This window comes from Erythrolamprus reginae, chromosome 7, assembly GCF_031021105.1.
Source record: "Erythrolamprus reginae isolate rEryReg1 chromosome 7, rEryReg1.hap1, whole genome shotgun sequence".
Lineage (NCBI taxonomy): Eukaryota > Metazoa > Chordata > Lepidosauria > Squamata > Dipsadidae > Erythrolamprus > Erythrolamprus reginae.
In genome coordinates, this window is record NC_091956.1 from 3,690,951 (window position 1) to 3,709,336 (window position 18,386).

Consider the following 18,386-nt stretch of genomic DNA (forward strand, 5'->3'; position numbering starts at 1 on the left):
TTTAGTTGTTTTATTAATTGGATTGTTACATGCTGTTTTTATCATTGTTGTTAGTCGCCCCGAGTCTACGGGGAGGGGCGGCATACAAATCCAATAAATAATAATAAAAATAATAATAATAATGCCGCCCCTCTCCGAAGAAATGCAATGGTGAAAATTCAATGGTGAAAATGGAAATGAGATTCAATGGTGAAAAAAAAGGAAAGATCTACATTTAGGCAAGAAAAATAAAACGCACAGGTAGGGTATAGGTGGTACCTTGCTCAGCGGTAGTAACTGTGAGAGGGACCTTGGGATCCTAGTGGACAACCATTTAAATAGGAGCCAGATGTGTGCAGCAGCTGCCAAAAAAGCCAACACAGTTCTAGGCTGCATTAGCAGAGGGAACAGAATGAAGATCACGTGACGTCAACACCCTTGAAAATGTCCAAAGATACTTCACCAGAAGAGCCCTTTACTCCACCACTCGAAGAGCCTTCTCTGTGGCGGCCCCGACCCTCTGGAACCAGCTCCCCCCTGAGATTAGAACTGCCCCCACCTTCCTTGCCTTTTGTAAACTCCTTAAAACCCACCTCTGCCGTCAGGCATGGGGGAACTGAGATAACTTCCCCAGGCCGATACAGTTTATGCATGGTATGTTTGTGTGTATGTTCTTGCTTTTTAATAAGGGGTTTTTAGTTAATTTTAAATTATTAGATTTGTTGTATATTGTTTTATTGTTGTTGTGAGCCGCCCCGAGTCTGCGGAGAGGGGCGGCATACAAATCTAATTAATAATAATAATAATAATAATAATAATAATAATAATAATAATAAGAAGAAGAAGAAGAAGAAGAAGAAGAATGGAAAGGAAGGGAAGGAAAGGAAAATATCTATGGAGATTCTCAGCCATCCAAAGGTGCTTTTTCAGGAGGTCACTGGACTTCCTATGTTTTTGTTCTTTTGGGGGAAGGAAAATTATACACTGCATTTATACGAATGTGCAAAGTTTGCACCCTCTTTAAAAAATGCAAACATCCCTGAAACGGCTTCAGTTTCCGTGCTGGGAACATAAGACCAGTTTGTCATTAACTAGGTATAAAGATTTTTCAAGGGCAGCAATCCAGTTCCCACTCTCACCCCACTTGTTCTGGCGCCAGCAAGGAAAAAATGCTGTCATTTATTTTGGGGGGGAGCTGAGTGACAGCCAGAAGGGAAGAGAACTTGAAATTATAGTGGGCGTGTAGATAGTCCTTGACTTATGACCACGATTGACCCCAGCAGTGATGTTGCTAAGCGAACGTTGTTGTTATTGTTGTTGTTGTTATTACTATTATTATTATTATTATTATTAATAATAATAATAATAATTAGATTTGTATGCCGCCCCTCTCCGAAGACTCGGAGCGGCTAATGTGCAGATCAAATCCTCTTTAAGGTGGGACTAGAACTCACCGTCTCCTAATGATTGGCCTAGAGTCACCTAGCTGGCTTTGATGCCTGAGGCGGGACTAGAACTCACCGACTCCTGGTGATTGGCCCAAAGTCACCCAACTGACTAGGAAGAAATATGGCCGGAAAAAGCAGGGAGAAGCTTCTGTGGGGCCTTTCTAGGAATCTTCTGGGAGGAAACATGGCCAGAAAAAGCAGGGAGAAGCCTCCATGGGGGCCTCTCTAGGAATCTCCTGAGAGGAAACAGGGCTGGAAAAGGCGAGGAGAAGCCTCCGTAGGGCCTCTCTAGGAATCTTCTGGGAGGAAACATGGCCAGAAAAAGCAGGGAGAAGCCTTCGTGGGGCCTCTCTAGGAATCTTCTGGGAGGAAACATGGCCGGAAAAAGCAGGGAGAAGCCTCTGTGGGACCTCTCTAGGAATCTTCTGGGAGGAAACATGGCCAGAAAAAGCAGGGAGAAGCCTTCGTGGGGCCTCTCTAGGAATCTTCTGGGAGGAAACATGGCCGGAAAAAGCAGGGAGAAGCCTCTGTGGGGCCTCTCTAGGAATCTTCTGGGAGGAAACATGGCCAGAAAAAGCAGGGAGAAGCCTCCGTGGGGCCTCTCTAGGAATCTTCTGGGAGGAAACATGGCCGGAAAAAGCAGGGAGAAGCCTCTGTGGGGCCTCTCTAGGAATCTTCTGGGAGGAAACATGGGCAGAAATAGCAGGGAGAAGCCTCCGTGGGGCCTCTCTAGGAATCTCCTGGGAGGAAACAGGGCCGGAAAAGGCAGGGAGAAGGTCCCATGTGGCCTCTCTAGGAATCTCCTGGGAGGAAACAGGGCTGGAAAAGGCAGGGAGAAGCCTCTGTGGGGCCTCTCTAGGAATCTTCTGGGAGGAAACATGGCCAGAAATAGCAGGGAGAAGCCTCCGTGGGGCCTCTCTAGGAATCTCCTGGGAGGAAACAGGGCTGGAAAAGGCAGGGAGAAGCCTCTGTGGGGCCTCTCTAGGAATCTCCTGGGAGGAAACAGGGCTGGAAAAGGCAGGGAGAAGCCTCTGTGGGGCCTCTCTGTGAACCTGTAATTTTTTTCCCCCTTAAGATTATTCGTTTTGTGGGGGCGACATCAAAGGTGAGACAATGCTCCCTTTATCCTCCTGTGACACCCGACGCTTTGCAAAACCAGCTGGAGCCGAGCCCGGTTTTTTCTGCCAGGAAGCGATCAAAGAACGATGGCTTTGATGCCGAAATATCCCCCCCCCCCTTTTTTTTTTGGCGCTGGGCCATTCTCGGCTTTTGTTCCTGCTTCGGTTTAAACCGGAAGAAACCAGGAACACCGTGAAATAAAGACAAAGACACAAATACCGAGGGCTTTCTACTGTGACCTGGGCATTCCCCCCCAATTCGGTACAGGAGTCCTTGATTTACGACCTCAACTGAGATCGGAATTTCGGTTGCCGGGCAAGGCAGCTGTTCAGTGCGACACTCTCGATTTTACAACCTTAGCCCCCCCCCCCAGTTGTTAAGTGAATTCGTCTGGTTGTTAAATGAATCCAGATTCCATCATTGGTTAGAAACATAGAAGATTGACCTCCTGGTCCATCTAGTCTGCCCTTATACTGTTTCCTGTATTTTATCTTAGGATGGATCTATGTTTATCCCAGGCATGTTTACATTCAGTTCCTGTGGATTTACCAACCACGTCTGCTGGAAGTTTGTTCCAAGCCTCTACTACTCTTTCAGTCAAATAATATTTTCTCACGTTGCTTCTGATCTTTCCCCCAACTGATCTTTCCCCCAACATTTATCATTGTTGTTAGCCGCCCCGAGTCTGCGGAGAGGGGCGGCATACAAATCCAATAAATGAACGGACGAACGAACGGACGAACGAACGAACGGACGGACTGACTGACTAACTAACTAACTAACTAACTAACCTCAGACTGTGCTCCCTTGTTCTTGGGTTCACTTTCCTATTAAAAACACTTCCCTCCTGAACCTTATTTAACCCTTTCACATATTTAAATGTTTCGATCATGTCCCCCCTTTTCCTTCTGTCCTCCAGACTATACAGATTGAGTTCATGAAGTCTTTCCTGATAGGTTTTATGCTTAAGACCTTCCACCATGGAAGACCACGAGGTTTTTTTTCTTCCGTCAATCTTCTATGTTTCTATTTTTCTATGTTACTGAAAGAGTTGTAGATGCTTGGAACAAACTTCCAGCAGACGTGGTTGGTCAATCCACAGGAACTGGACTTAAACATGCCTGGGATAAACATAGATCCATCCGAAGATAAAATACAGGACATAGTATAAGGGCAGACGAGATGAACCAGGAGGTCTTTTTCTGCCGTCAATCTTCTATGTTTCTATTTTTCTATGTTACTTAAACATGCCTAGGATAAACATAGATCCATCCTAAGATAAAATACAGGACATAGTATAAGGGCAGACAAGATGGACCAGGAGGTCTTTTTTTGCTGTCAATCTTCTATGTTTCTAATTAAAAGTTCTGTTTTCTTCTGTATTTTTTCTTTTCTTGGATTTATGGATAGTTGGCCTTACTGGGGATCGGGAAGCTTAATAAATTGCACACACAATGGGTGTCGCACATTGGCAGTTGTGACGCCTATTTTAACCCACAGGGAGCTGCATCAGAGGGATTGAAAGAGCCACATGCCAGATTTCACCAAATCTGCCTTTGTACCTTTGGGGTTTTTTTCCCCCTGGTGTAAAAACCTTGCTTTTCTCCACGTTCAGTTTCACTTTATTGGGTAAGATCCATCGTTTCAAGCCGGTCAATAATCCTTTGAGATCCTGAGCTTGCCTTCTAGGGCAGTGTTTTTCAACCAGTGTGCCGCGAGACATGGCCAGGTGTGCCGCGAAGCTCAGAGAGAGAAAGAAAGCAAGAGAGAGAGCAAGAAAGCAAGAGACAGAGAGAGAAAGCAAGCAAGAAAGAAAGAGTGAGCGAGAGAGAAAGAGAACAAGAGAGAGAGAAAGAACAAGAAAAAGAAAGCAAGAGAGAGAGAGAAAGAGAGGGAGGGAAGGAGAGAGAAAGTCATAGAGGGAGGTAGGGAGAGTGAGAGGAAGAGAGCAAAAAAGAGGAAGGAAGAGAAAGAAAGAGGGATGGAGAGAGAGAGAAAGAAAGAGGAAGGGAGAGAAAGAGGGAGGGACAGAGAAATAGAGCGAAAGGGAAGAAGAGAGAGAGAGAATTTTTTTTTGTCCAAACTTTTTTTAGGGCCCCCCCCCCCCCCCTGCTCAATGTGCCCCAGGGTTTCGTAAATGTAAAAAATGTGCCGCGGCTCAAAAAAGGTTGAAAATCACTGTTCTAGGGTATCGGTGGTTCCTGCCAGTTTCATGTCATCTGCAAATTTGATGAGTTTCTTCTATTCATTCTTCTTCTAACGTCATTTTCTCTCACCTTACTCAATCTGTGGGAATTGTTGCTCGACTCGGTTTCCCCCTTTTTAGTTTTCTCAGACCTTTCCAGGACAACCTGATCTTAATCTTTCTCTACGTTTTTTCACACTTCTTGCAACAACAAGAATTAGCACTAATAATAATAACAACTAAAACACTAATAAATAAGTACATATCGGTAGTATTCATAGATACAATACTGTTTATATACATGATATGGGTACCAATAAGAGGGAAACATTAGGGCAGGGAACGGAAGGCACACTGGTGAATCCCCTCTTAGGAATCAGGAGAGGTCAACAGTGGATAGTGTAAGGGTCAAGGCTTGGAGGTTTGGTGAAGAAACTACAGAGTCAGGTAGTAAGTTCCAGGCATTAACAGGCTAAAACATATGAAGAACGGTTGCAGGAACTGGGCATGGCTAGTTTAATGAAAAGAAGGACCAGGGGAGAAATGATAGCAGTCTATCAATATATTTATTTATTTATTATTTATTTATTTATTAGATTTGTATGCCGCCCCTCTCTGCAGACTCGGATATATCTCAGGGGTTGCCCCAAAGAAGAAGTCAACTTATTCTCCAAAGCACTTGAGGGTAGAACAAGAAGCAATGGGTGGAAACTAAATAAGGAGAGAAGCAACTTAGAACTAAGGAGAAAATTCCTGACAGTCAGAACGGTTGATCAGCGGAACAGCTTGCCTCTGGAAGTTGTGAATGCTCCAGCACTGGAGATTTTTAAGCAGATGTTGGATAACCATCTGTCTGAAGTAGTGTAGGGTCTTCTGCCCAAGGGGTTAGACTAGAAGACCTCCAAGGTCCCATCCAACTTTTATTATTATAAAAATTATTTTTAATTTAATTTATTTTATTTTATTTTATTTTATCTTATTTTACAGAAACATAGAGACATAGAAGACTGACGGCAGAAAAAGACCTCATGGTCCATCTAGCCTGCCCTTATACCATTTCCTGTATTTTATCTTACAATGGATCTATGTTTATCTCAGGCATGTTTAAATTCAGTGACTGTGGATTTACCAACCACGTCTGCTGGAAGTTTGTTCCAAGGATCTACTACTCTTTCAGTGAAATAATATTTTCTCACGTTGCTTCTGATCTTTCCCCCAACTAACTTCAGATTGTTTTTATTTTATTTTTATTAATTTATTATTGTTGTTGTTGTTGTTGTTATTATTATTATTATTATTACTACAATTACAATTACAATTACAATTAACCAGTGGAACAGCTTGCCTCCAGAAATTGTGAACAGTTCAACCCTAAAGTTTTTAAGAAGATGTTGGATAAGGGGGGTTGGACTAGAAGACCTCCAAGGTCCCTTCCAACCCTGTTGTTGTTGTTATTACTATTATAAAGGCAGAATAATAGGCTCTCAACATAGGCAGGTTCTGATCTCAGGATATATATACTGTATATATATATATATTTTCCCAGGACTTACATGTTCGAATTGAACATGGATGTAAGGATAGGGGAAACTGAGGACAAGGACAAGTGTTCTGGTTTTCTGTCATTGTTAACTATTGCATAGTTGTTGGTTTCAATCAGTGTCAGTCTTAATTGTCCTTTGTGTTCCTGTGGCTTTCCCCCCAGGGGCGATACAAGCCAGTAAACTGCAATATTGTTTTCCAGACAAGAAAACCCTACAATTATCTCATTATCGGCACAAACAACTCTCCTTTCTTTCCTCTCCTTTTCTTCCTCTGCTAATGGCGGGTTTTGGAGCTTCCCAAACTCAATGGTGCATTTAAAAAGAAATAAAAATTTGCAATTCTGAGGACCCATTCAACTTCTTCACAATTATTCAAATCAGGCCTTGGGTTGGAGTGGAGTATAAATAAGGTGTAAATAAGATAAATTTAAAAAAACATATAAAGGTGTCAGCATCTCATCTGAAAAATAAACCAGAGTCGAAATCTTGGCCTCAATTCCAAGTCCCAATTTATTAACAGAACCATGTTGGATACGAAATGTAGTCAACCTGTTACTAACTTTCCCTACAGTTCTCCACCCTCATCTCCACACCCACAAGTTCATTTCGTGGACCACTCCGGTTCTCTCAGCGTCCAGGATCCTCCCCTGTACTTCCGGCTGGTGCTTAACAAAAGATGACCTTGAATCTCTGGAAAGAATTTGGTGTGGCTAGTATCTTTCCCTCTCATGCAACCACCCAATTCCATAGTACCATTCTCCGAGTCTCCGAAGAGGGGCGGCATACAAATCTAATAAATTGTTGTTGTTGTTGTTGTTGTTGTTGTTGTTGTTGTTGTTGTTGTTATTATTATTATTATTATTATTATTATTATTATTATTATTATTATTATTACTTGTATTGCAATGGTTGCAACGGTTAGGTTTGGCCAGTTTAGAGAAAAGAAGGCCCAGGGGGGGACACATTGATAGCAGTATTTCTGTATTTGAGGGGCTACCCCAAAAAAGGCTCCACCTATTCTGCAAAGCATCAGAAGGAAGAAACAACGGGTGGAAACTAATCCAGGAGAAAAGCAACCTGGAATTAAAGAGACACTTCCTAACAGTGAGGACAATTAGCCGGTGGAACTGCTTGCCACCAGAAGCTGGTATAGGATTGTGATGGATGGGAGCTCATTTTGGGCCTGCAAAGCCTCCAAGTGCACTCTAGGGCACTTGTACTCACCCCTTACTGACCTCTTAGGAATCTGGATAGGTCAACCGTGGATAATCCAAGGGTAAAGTGTTGGGGGTTTGGGGATGACACTATCGAGTCCGGTAATGAGTTCCACGCTTCGACAACTCGGTTACTGAAGCCATATTTTTTACAGTCAAGTTTGGAGCGGTTAATATTAAGTTTAAATCTGTTGTGTGCTCTTGTGCTGTTGCGGTTGAAGCCGAAGTAGTCGCCGACAGGCAGGACGTTGCAGCATATGATCTTGTGGGCCATACTTAGATCGTGTTTAAGATGGGGTGAAGCTAGAATTAGCAGAGCAAATAACTCTCCAACTTCCCTCCCCGCGGAAACAGCTGCTGAGATTAGCATCAATAAAAAGAAAAGCACTTTTTGTCTTTATTTTATTTCTTTTTAAAAAAACATCTCTTAATGGATATTTGGAAACCCAATGCCTTTGGAGAGTAGGGAGGGGCTGGTTAAATATTGACCGTTGGTTCAGTGGAGTTTTGTGGAGTAAATCCTCCCCAGGTTCAGCCAAAGAAAACGAAAGCATTCCGGATCAAAGGAGTAATAAAAAAACTTTTATTACTTTTTATTATTTGCAAAAGATTTGCTTTTGCAAATTGCATTGGATTTAGGGGCGGAAAAAACAGCCATCCGTTACGTCCAGGTTGGACACCGAGAAGGAAATCAGAGCTCAGGTTTTATTTATTTTAATTTATTTTATTTGTTTTGTCAAATATGTATCGTAGTATACAAAGATATAACAATGTCTATATACATGATACCAGTAAGAGCTTCAACCGCAACAACACAAGAGCACGCAGCAGATTCAAACTTAATACGAACCGCTCCAAACTTGACTGTAAAAAATATGATTTCAACAATCGAGTTATCGAAGCGTGGAACTCATTACCGGACTCAATTGTGTTAACCCCTAACCCCCAACATTTCTCCCTTAGACTGTCCACGATTGACCTCTCCAGGTTCCTAAGAGGCCAGTAAGGGGCGTACATAAGTGCACTGGTGTGCCTTTCGTCCCCTGTCCAATTGTCTTTCCTTTCTTTCACCTATCTTATATAATCTCTTCCTTTCATATATCCTCTCCTCTAAGTTCACTTTTACCCTTATATATATTACCACATGTCTATTTTTCTTCCTATGTATTTGTGTATTGGACAAATGAATGAATGAATAAAATAAATAAATAAATAAAATAAGAGAGAAATGTAAGGATGGAAGGCACGCTGGTGCACTTATGCACGCCCCTTACTGACCTCTTAGGAATCGGGAGGGGTCAACAGTGGAGAGTCCAGGGGTAAAGTTTTGGAGGTCAGGAGATGACACTACAGAGTCCGGTAGTGAGTTCCATGCATCAACTACTCGGTTACTAAAGCCGTATTTCCTGCAGTCGAGTTTGGAGCGGTTTACTGTACTTTGAGTTTGTATCTGTTGTGTGCTCGTGTGTTGTTGTGGTTGAAGCTGAAGTAGGAAGGACCCTGTAGCGGTTTACATAATGCCGGCTGGGGAATTCTGGGAGTTGAAGTCCAGATAGCTTCAAGTTGCCAAGGTTGGGAAACACTGGATTGTGTTATATTAATGTTTTTTAATTGACTTTAAAAAATTTAATATTAGATTTGTAATGTACTGTGTTGTGAGTCGTTTGAGTCTTCGGAGAGGGGCGGCATACAAATCTAATAAATTATTATTATTAATTTTTTTTAAAAAAAAATGCTGCCTGAATGGTATTTTTTAATATATTTTTGCTGTGACCCAATTCCCTGGGATTTTCACAGCTAAACGAGAGGCAAGACACTCCAAAAGGTGGGGGTTTGTTTTTTCCTGATCTTTGCATCTTTGTCAGCTCCTTGAATTGTCTCCCTTCCAGGCTGTTCTCTCGCTCTTTAGAAAGTGGGAGAAGTCACACCTCTCCAAATCGCCAGGTGTGACTGCTGTCCGTTTGTTTAAAGCGTCCATAAAAGTTTATTTATTTATTTATTTTGTCCAATACACAATGAGGGTTTTAGTGGGTATATATCTATATACACATAGTAAAATACATGATGAAGGTTATAGAGGAGATACTCATCGTAAAATATATCTAGGAAAGAATAGAAAAGAAGGTATAGGAATAGAACATATCAATGAAAGAATAGAAGGAGAGATATAGGAATAGAAGAAAGGTATAGGAGATATAGGAGAGCAATAGGACAGGGGACGGAAGGCACTCTAGTGCACTTGTATTCGCCCCTTACTGACCTCTTAGGAGTCTGGATAGGTCAACCCTAGATAATCTAAGGATAAAGTGTTGGGGGTTTGGGGATGACACTACGGAGTCCGGTAATGAGTTCCACGCTTCGACAACTCAGTTTCCGGTCACAATTCAATATGTCAAAGTGTTGGTTATGACCTATAAAGCCCTTCATGGCATCGGACCAGAATATCTCCGGGACCGCCTTCTGCTGCACGAATCCCAGCGACCATTTAGGTCCCACAGAGTTGGCCTTCTCCGGGTCCCGTCCACAAAACAATGTCGATTGGCGGGACCCAGGGGAAAAGCCTTCTCTGTGACGGCCCCGGCCCTCTGCAACCAGCTCCCCCCAGAGATCAGAATTGCCCCCGCCCTCCTCGCCTTTATTAAGCTCCTTAAAACCCACCTCTGCCATCAGGCATGGGGGAACTGAGATATCTTTTCCCCCTAGGCCTATACAATTTATACATGGTATGTTTGTGGGTGTGCTTGTTTGGTTTTTAATAAGGGTTTTTTAGTTATTTTAAATATTAGATTTGTTACATGCTGTTTTTATTATTGTTGTTAGCCGCCCCGAGTTTACGGCATACAAATCTAATAAATAAATAAATAAATTTGGACTTTTAAAACCCTTTGCATTAAACAGTCATTCTACAATGTTTCTCAGCGGGAACTACATGTGATGTCCTACCAGTTTCTTTAATAGAGTACAGTAGGACTGTAGAAGAATTTTATGAATTTTTAATGGATTTAAAATTTTTTAATGGATTTAATGGATTTAAGCCACCTTTGAAAACCCATGAAGTAGCGAATCCGCAAAAGATGAACCGCAAAGTAGCGAGGGATTAATGTATTGCAAGGTCTTTTACGCAGTGTGGGTTGTCTGTAAGGCCTTGTTTTTTCAGCTTGTATTTGGTGTTCTGATTCTTTGTGCCAATGCAGTTTAATGTTTCCAAATGTAAAATAATGCACTTGGGGAAAAGGAATCCTCAATCTGAGTATTGCATTGGCAGTTCTGTGTTAGCAAATACTTCAGAAGAAAAGGATTTAGGGGTCGTGATTTCTGACAGCCTCAAAATGGGTGAGCAGTGTGGTCGGGCAGTAGGAAAAGCAAGTAGGATGCTTGGCTGCATAGCTAGAGGTATAACAAGCAGGAAGAGGGAGATTGTGATCCCGCTATATAGAGCACTGGTGAGACGCTATTTGGAATAATACTGTGTTCAGTTCTGAAGACCTCACCTACAAAAAGATATTGACAAAATTGAACGGGTCCAAACACGGGCTACAAGAATGGTGGAAGGTCTTAAGCATAAAATGTATCAGGAAAGACTTCATGAACTCAATCTGTAGAGTCTGGAGGACAGAAGGAAAAGGGGGGACAGGATCGAAACATTTAAATATGTTAAAGGGTTAAATAAGGTTCAGGAGGGAAGTGTTTTTAATAGGAAAGTGAACACAAGAACAAGGGGACACAGTCTGAAGTTAGTTGGGGGAAAGATCAAAAGCAACATGAGGAAATATTATTTCACTGAAAGAGTAGTAGATCCTTGGAACAAATTTCCAGCAGACGTGGTAGATAAATCCACAGTAACTGAATTTAAACATGCCTGGGATAAACATATATCCATTGTAAGATAAAATACAGGAAATAGTCTAAGGGCAGACTAGATGGAGCCTGCGGAGAGGGGCGGCATACAAATCTAAATAATAAATAAAATAAATAAATAAATAAATAAATAGATGGACCATGAGGTCTTTTTCTACCATCAGTCTTCTATGTTTCTATGTCTACTACAGGGCTGTGTTCTTCTCTTTCTTCCAGGAGCCACTGACGTCCACCTTTCGCTATGGCCAAATTAGAGACCCTTTCCGTCCTGAGTGATGCCAGCTACCACAGCCAGGAGAGCTTCCATGCCTTCCACCCAAGAAGCGCCGACTCCACCTCGCAGAGCAGTGTGGGCAGCGTTGCTCACGAGAAAGACTTTGCCGTGAAGAACTTGGTGGTCACCAGGCCTCAAAACACCAACCAGCAGCTGGACGGGACGCGGAGTAGCTACTCCCTCTCCACGCGTCACTCTGGGGAGGAGAAGGTCTCCGGTTCCATCTACATCAACGGGGACTTGCGCAAGTGCGAGAAGGGAAAGAGCGATGCTTGTGGGAATGTGGCGGCCAACAATGAGAAGAACTTGCCTCCGCCGTTGGCCCAGTACAGAGAAGCCAATAAACCACCAAAGATATTGCCAGTCTCTGGGAAACTGGACCAGGTGGGTGTCGCTCTTCAGGTGAATTTGGGAGGGACCTCGGAGGTCTTCTAGTCCAGCCCTCAAAATGGTGCCAGTCAACAGAGAACCTAATAGGGGTGGGGAACTGTGGCCCCTTTAAGGACTTGTGCACTTTAACTCCCAGAATTCCTGAGAGGGCTGTGGAATTCTGGGAGTTGAAGTCCACAAGTCATAAAAGGGCCACAGTTCCCTCATGCTTGCTGAGGAATTCTGGGATCTGGTAGATGATATAGAGATTGATAGATTAATAGATATTAGATAGAGATAGAGAGATAGATATATGATACATGATAGAGAGAGAGAGAGAAATAGAGAGACAGATAGAAATAGATAAATAGATATTAGATAGATAGATAGATAGATAGATAGATAGATAGATAGATAGATAGATAGATAGATAGGGATGGATGGATGGATGGATGGATAGATAGATATGATAAACAGATAGAGGATAGATACAATAGATAAGATAGACAGACAGGTATGATGGATGGATGGATGGATGGATGGATGGATGGATGGATGGATGGATGGAAGATAGATGCATTAAATTGTTTTATTTGCTGTCTTCTTCTTCTTTTCCCTTCCAGAATACTGAGCCTTTAGTTAGACCTTCAGCCTTTAAACCAGTTGTTCCTAAAAACTTCCATTCCATGCAAAACCTTTGTCCGCCACAGAGCAACGGCGTCACCACCGAGAACCGAAAGACTTTAAACCACACGCACAGCAATAGTCCTGCCCCGGTCAAAAGCGGCTTGGAGAAGGCCAGCCTTAACAGGACTACCAACCCTGGAGTTGGTCTCTCCGATTCCGGCCGCAACTCTTTAACCAGCTTGCCCACGTACAGCACGGGCTACAGCCAGCACGTGGGTCCCATGAGCGCGTCCACTAGTCACATCAACCGCATCGGGACCACCTACTGCGAGAAGAACGTTGTGGGATACAACGGGATATCTACCTCAGACAGCGGCCGGTCTTCCACGAAGAGTACTTCTTCCTTCAGCCGACTCAACCATCTCAACGAAACGATGCCTTTCCACTCGCCGTCCACGGACGACATCATCCAAGACTTGGAGAACCGCCTGTGGGAGAAGGAACAGGAAGTCCTCCAGATGAGGCGGAACCTCGACAAGAGCGAGACGGCCATTTATCAAGTCTTCGAGGAGAAACAGAAAATTTGGGAGCGGGAGATGGACGAGCTGCGGCAGAACTACGCCAACAAGCTCCAGCAGGTCTCCAAGAAAGCCCAGCGGGCCCAACAAGCTCTCCAGCTCCAGATCTTTAAGGTCCAGCAGGAGAAGAAGAAGCTCCAAGATGACGTTGCTCAGCTGCTTCAACAGCGAGAGGAGCTGGAGAAGAAATTTATGGCCTTCAAAAAAGAACAGGCCGAGTTCCTTCCCAAGATTGAAGAGACCAAATGGGAGGTGAGAGTCAACCATATTATTATTATTATTATTATTATTATTATTATTATTATTATTTCAGTACAACACAGCAGAGGTTACAGAGGCCGCACATGGTGCAAACACTGGTGAGCATCAACCATCCATAGGGATATAGCCACGAAGCTTCGTGGGGGGTGGGGGTCCTCGACTTAAGACAGTTCGTTTAGTGATAACAATCCCAGTTATATCCGAGTCTCCGGAGAGGGGTACCATACAAGTTTAATAAATTATTATTATTATTATTATATTATTATTATTATTATTATTATTATTACTATTACTGTATTATTATTATTATTATTATTATTATTATTATTATTATTATTATTATTATTATTATGTCAGTACAACACAGCAAACGAGATCACTATGCTGGATTTTGTATTTTATCACCAGTCGGGCGCTTCCCAAGCACCTAGGAGTGCGTGATGTAGCGGCGAATTATGTTTGCCGATCCCAGGAAAGCGGCCTTTTGCAATTGACAGATGGAGATTTTGTCAATTCCGATGGTTTTCAAATGTCCACTGAGATCCTTTGGCCCTGCGCCCAGCGTGCCACGTACCACTGAGACCACTTTCACTGGCTTATGCCAGAGTCGTTGCAGCTCGATTTTTAGATCTTCGTATTTCACTAATTTCTCTAGCTGCTTCTCCTCAATTCTGCTGTCTCCTGGGATTGCGATGTCGATGATCCATACTTTCTTTTTCTCCACAATCAAGATGTCTGGTGTGTTATGCTTCAGAATTCGGTCAGTCTGAAGTCAGAAGTTCCGCAGTAGTTTTGCTTGCTCATTTTCGACCACTTTTTCGGGCTTATGATCCCACCAGTTCTTTGCCACTGGTAAATGGTAGTTCCGGCACAAGTTCCAGTGGATCATCTGTGCCACAGCATCATGTCTATGCTTGTAGTCAGTCTGTGCGATCTTTTTGCAGCAGCTGAGTATGTGATCGATTGTTTCATCTAATAATAATAATAATAATAATAATAATAATAATAATAATAATAATAATAATATTTGTATGCTGCCCCTCTCCGAGGACTCGGAGCGGCTTCCAACAAAATACAATATCACAAATCCAATATGTTAAAAAGCACATAAAAACCCATTATTAAAACCATACAACTCAGTCAAATCATACACAAATCTACCAGAGCCTTAGCATAGCCAGGGGTAACTCAGTTACCCATTCCTGGCGAAATAGGTGGGTTTTGAGGTGCAAAGAAGGGCAACAGGTATTATATAACATAACAGGTATGATCAAGGAAATGGAGCCCCTCCCTGATGAAACCAGGTTGCAATGCCTTGGTCTCTTCAGCCTTGCAAGACGGCGTTTAAGGGGTGACTTGATCGAAGTGTATAAAATCACGCATGGGATAGAAAAGGTGGATAGAGAAAAATTATTTTCTCTATCACACAATATAAGACGAGGGGGCCCTCCCTAAAGCTCACAGGTAAAGTGAGGACAAATCAAGGGAAATATTTCTTCACCCAGAGGGTCCCAGGTTGATGGAATTCACTTCCAGAAGAAGTCGTGACAGCTGTCAGCCTGGAGAGCTTCAAGGCAGGATTAGACAGATTCATGGATGCCGAGTGTATCGGTGGTTATTGAAATGGATGTCCATGTGCTGCCTCTATGTTGGTTGAAGCAGGCAAGGTTCCCTTGAATACTATGTTTTATTAATTTATTATTTATTAATCAGATTTGTATGCCGCCCCTCTCCGCAGACTCGGGGCGGCTCACAGCAATAATAATACAATGTAAACAAATCTAATATTTAAGTTAATTTAAAACCCCAATTTAGAAACCAATCATACATACTGACATACCATGCATAAATTTTATAAGCCTAGGGGGAGGGAAAGTATCAATTCCCCCATGCCTGACGACAGGTGGGTTTTAAGGAGCTTACGAAAGGATAGGAGAGTGGGGGCAACTCTGATATCTGGGGGGAGTTGGTTCCAAAGGGTCAGGGCCGCCACAGAGAAGGCTCTTCCCCTGGGTCCCGCCAAACGACATTGTTTAGTTGACGGGACCCGGAGAAGGCCAACTCTGTGGGACCTAACTGGTCGCTGGGATTCGTGCAGCAGAAGGCGGTCCCGGAGATATTCTGGTCTGGTGCCATGAAGGGCACCGGGGGGGTCAAGGGAAAGGGAGGGTCTTGCCTTCTCCTTCTGCTCAAGATCCACATGGACAATTGCTGGGCCACTGTGAGACACAGAATGCTGGACTCGATGGGCTTTGGCCTGATTCAGCATGGCTCTTCTTAGGTTCTTATGTTCTTATGATGAGACCGTCTCTCTCTTCCAGGTGTGCCAAAAGGCAGGCGAGATCTCCCTGCTGAAGCAACAGCTGAAGGATTCCCAGGCCGACGTGTCCCAAAAGCTGAACGAGATCGTCGGACTGCGCACCCAACTCAAAGAAGGCAAGAGCTTCCTGCGGGAGAAAGACGAACAGATCCTGACCCTGAAGGACTCCTACGGCACCAAAAGCGTCAGCCTGGACTTCTGCGAGAACGAACTGCAGCTCAAGATGGCCGAGGTCCAGATGCTGAGGGAGAAACTCGGCCAGTGCGAGCTGGAAGCCTCCAACCTGAAGCAGACCTTGGCTCACCTGGCAGGGGGACACCCCAACCACGTCCCTCCGGACCTTCCCGAGAAGCTGGCAAGGGACCCCTTGGCCTGCGAGAGCGACGAGGCCAAGATGAAACGGCAGAGCGAGGAGAACCTCAATGCCTTGAAGAGGGAAGTGGAGAGGCTGCAGGCGGAGTTGAAAGCGGAGCGCCAGCTGCGGGAACAACAGGTTTCGGACTTCGAGGAGGAGCGCTGTACGTGGCAGGAGGAGAAGGAGAAAGTCATCAAGTACCAGAAGCAGCTGCAGTTGAACTACGTGGAGATGTACCAGAAGAACCAACTCCTGGAGCACAAGGTGAACGAGATGGCCAACAAGTCCGTCGGTTTCTCCCACCCGGATGAGAAGAAAACGTGGACTCCATCCAGACTGGAAAGGATAGAATCCACAGAAATCTAACGAAAGGACCAAGGCATTTTGAATACAGTTCCTTATTATGGTGCCTGTAACCCAGCTGGAGTTCTTCCCAAGTAGAATATGTGACTTAACCAGCAGCGTATAATTTTTTGCACTTGGCCCCTCAGATATACTTTGGTGCTCTACAGATTACTTTTATGGGGTTGGGGGTCCGGGGTGGGTGGGTAGGTGGGGAGAACGCCACTGGGGTAGCTTTTATTTTCCAGGGATCAGCATAGGGGTACCTCTACTTACGAACTTAATTCGTTCCATGACCAGGTTCTTAAGTAGAAAAGTTTGTAAGAAGAAGCAATTTTTCCCATAGGAATCAATGTAAAAGCAAATAATGCGTGCAATTGGGGAAACCACAGGGAGGGTGGAGGCCCTGTTTCCTCCCAGGAGATTCCTAGAGGGGCCCCACGGAGGCTTCTCCCCGCCTTTTCCGGCCCTGTTTCCTCACAGGAAATTCCTAGAGAGGCGCCACTGAGGCTTCTCCCTGCCTTTTCCGGCCCTGTTTCCTCCCAGGAGATTAATAGAGTGGCACCACAGAGGCTTCTCTATGCCTTTTCCAGTTACAGTTTCGGAGGCTCGGGTTTGTAAGTGGAAAATGGTTCTTGAGAAGAGGCAAAAAAAATCATGAACACCCAGTTCTTATCTAGAAAGGTTTGTAAGTAGAGGCGTTCTTAGGTAGAGGTACCACTGTATTGGGTTCCTACCTGGATGGGGGGAGGGACGGCATTCCAGTAGCGAAAATGGAGCTATGGAAGGAGGAGGATGGGATGAGCAAGGAGAAGAGAGGATAAAACGAAGAGAAATTGTAGGATTCAACTACTGAGATGCTGCAGATTTTGGCCTAACGGAGGCCCGGTTGACGCAGCGATGGTGAACCTTTTCCTTCTAGCGTGCCCAAAATGGGAGTTGCCTGCTAGCGCGCACATGTGCCAGCACGCAACTCCCCCTCCCCGCACTCATGCTACGCTACGCATGTGCAAATTCTCCATTGGGCTGTTTTCCACACTCAGATTTTCCCTGACGTCTCCGACGTGCGAAAAACAGCCCAACGGGCAAACAGGAAGTTTGGAAAAACGGAAAAGGCTACGCTCAGATTTTTAGCGTTATGGGGCAGGAAGTAGGTTTCTTTCTTTATCCCACAGAAAAATGATTTTTAACCTACAATCCCTTGCAAAACCACCATCTCTTGTTCCCAAGATGTTAAGTTCTCCTGTGTATTTGGTCAACTAAGGTTTCTCTTCTCTTCTCCTCTCCTCTCCTTCCTTCTCCTCTCCTCTCCTCCCTTCTCCCTTCTCCGTTCTCTCCTTTTCTCTTCTCCTCTCCTCTCTCTTCTCTTTTCTTCCTCTCTTCTCTTAATTTTCCCTTCTCCTCTTCTCTTTCCTCTTCTTCTTCTCTTCTATCTTCTTCCCTTCCCTTCTTCATTCCTCTTCCTCCTCTCTTCTTCCTCTCCCTCTCTCCTCACTTCTCTTTCCTTCCTCCTCTCCTCTCCCCTTCCTCTTCCTCTCTTCTTCCTCTCTCCTCTTAATTTTCCCTTCTCCTCTTCTCTTTCCTCTCCTCCTCCTCTTCTATCTTCTTTTCTTCCCTTCCTTTTTTCATTCCTCTTCCTCCTCTCTTCTTCCTCTTCCGCTCTCCTCACTTCCTTTTCCTTCCTCCTCTCTTCTTCCTCTCTCCTCTCTTCTTCTCTCTTTACGTTTCCTTTCCTCTCCTTTTTTTCTTTTCTTTTTTTTTTGTGTTGAGTGACTCAAAAGATCCCGTCAGGTCTTTTCATAAACTGTGACTTGTCTTGCCTTTGGAAAGACATCAGATTTTTTTTTTTCACATAAAAAAGGCACTTTTTTGCCTGGTAAGAGAAAACAAAGAAACACACACACACAAACAAA

The 18,386-nt window shown here is 43.9% G+C and overlaps 1 protein-coding gene across 3 annotated transcripts in view; it reads left to right on the forward strand.

Moving 5' to 3' along the window:
- The window catches only part of LZTS3 (leucine zipper tumor suppressor family member 3), a 38,497-nt gene extending 21,879 nt beyond the window's left edge, over nucleotides 1-16,618 (forward strand). For all 3 annotated transcript variants that reach the window (XM_070756859.1, XM_070756860.1, XM_070756861.1), the window contains 3 exons: nucleotides 11,564-12,005; nucleotides 12,614-13,447; nucleotides 15,778-16,618. In XM_070756859.1, coding sequence (XP_070612960.1) covers nucleotides 11,589-12,005; nucleotides 12,614-13,447; nucleotides 15,778-16,497 — 1,971 coding nt within the window. In that variant the 5' untranslated portion in view covers nucleotides 11,564-11,588 and the 3' untranslated portion in view covers nucleotides 16,498-16,618. The remainder of the gene's footprint in view (nucleotides 1-11,563; nucleotides 12,006-12,613; nucleotides 13,448-15,777) is intronic.
- Nucleotides 16,619-18,386: the final 1,768 nt, after the last annotated feature.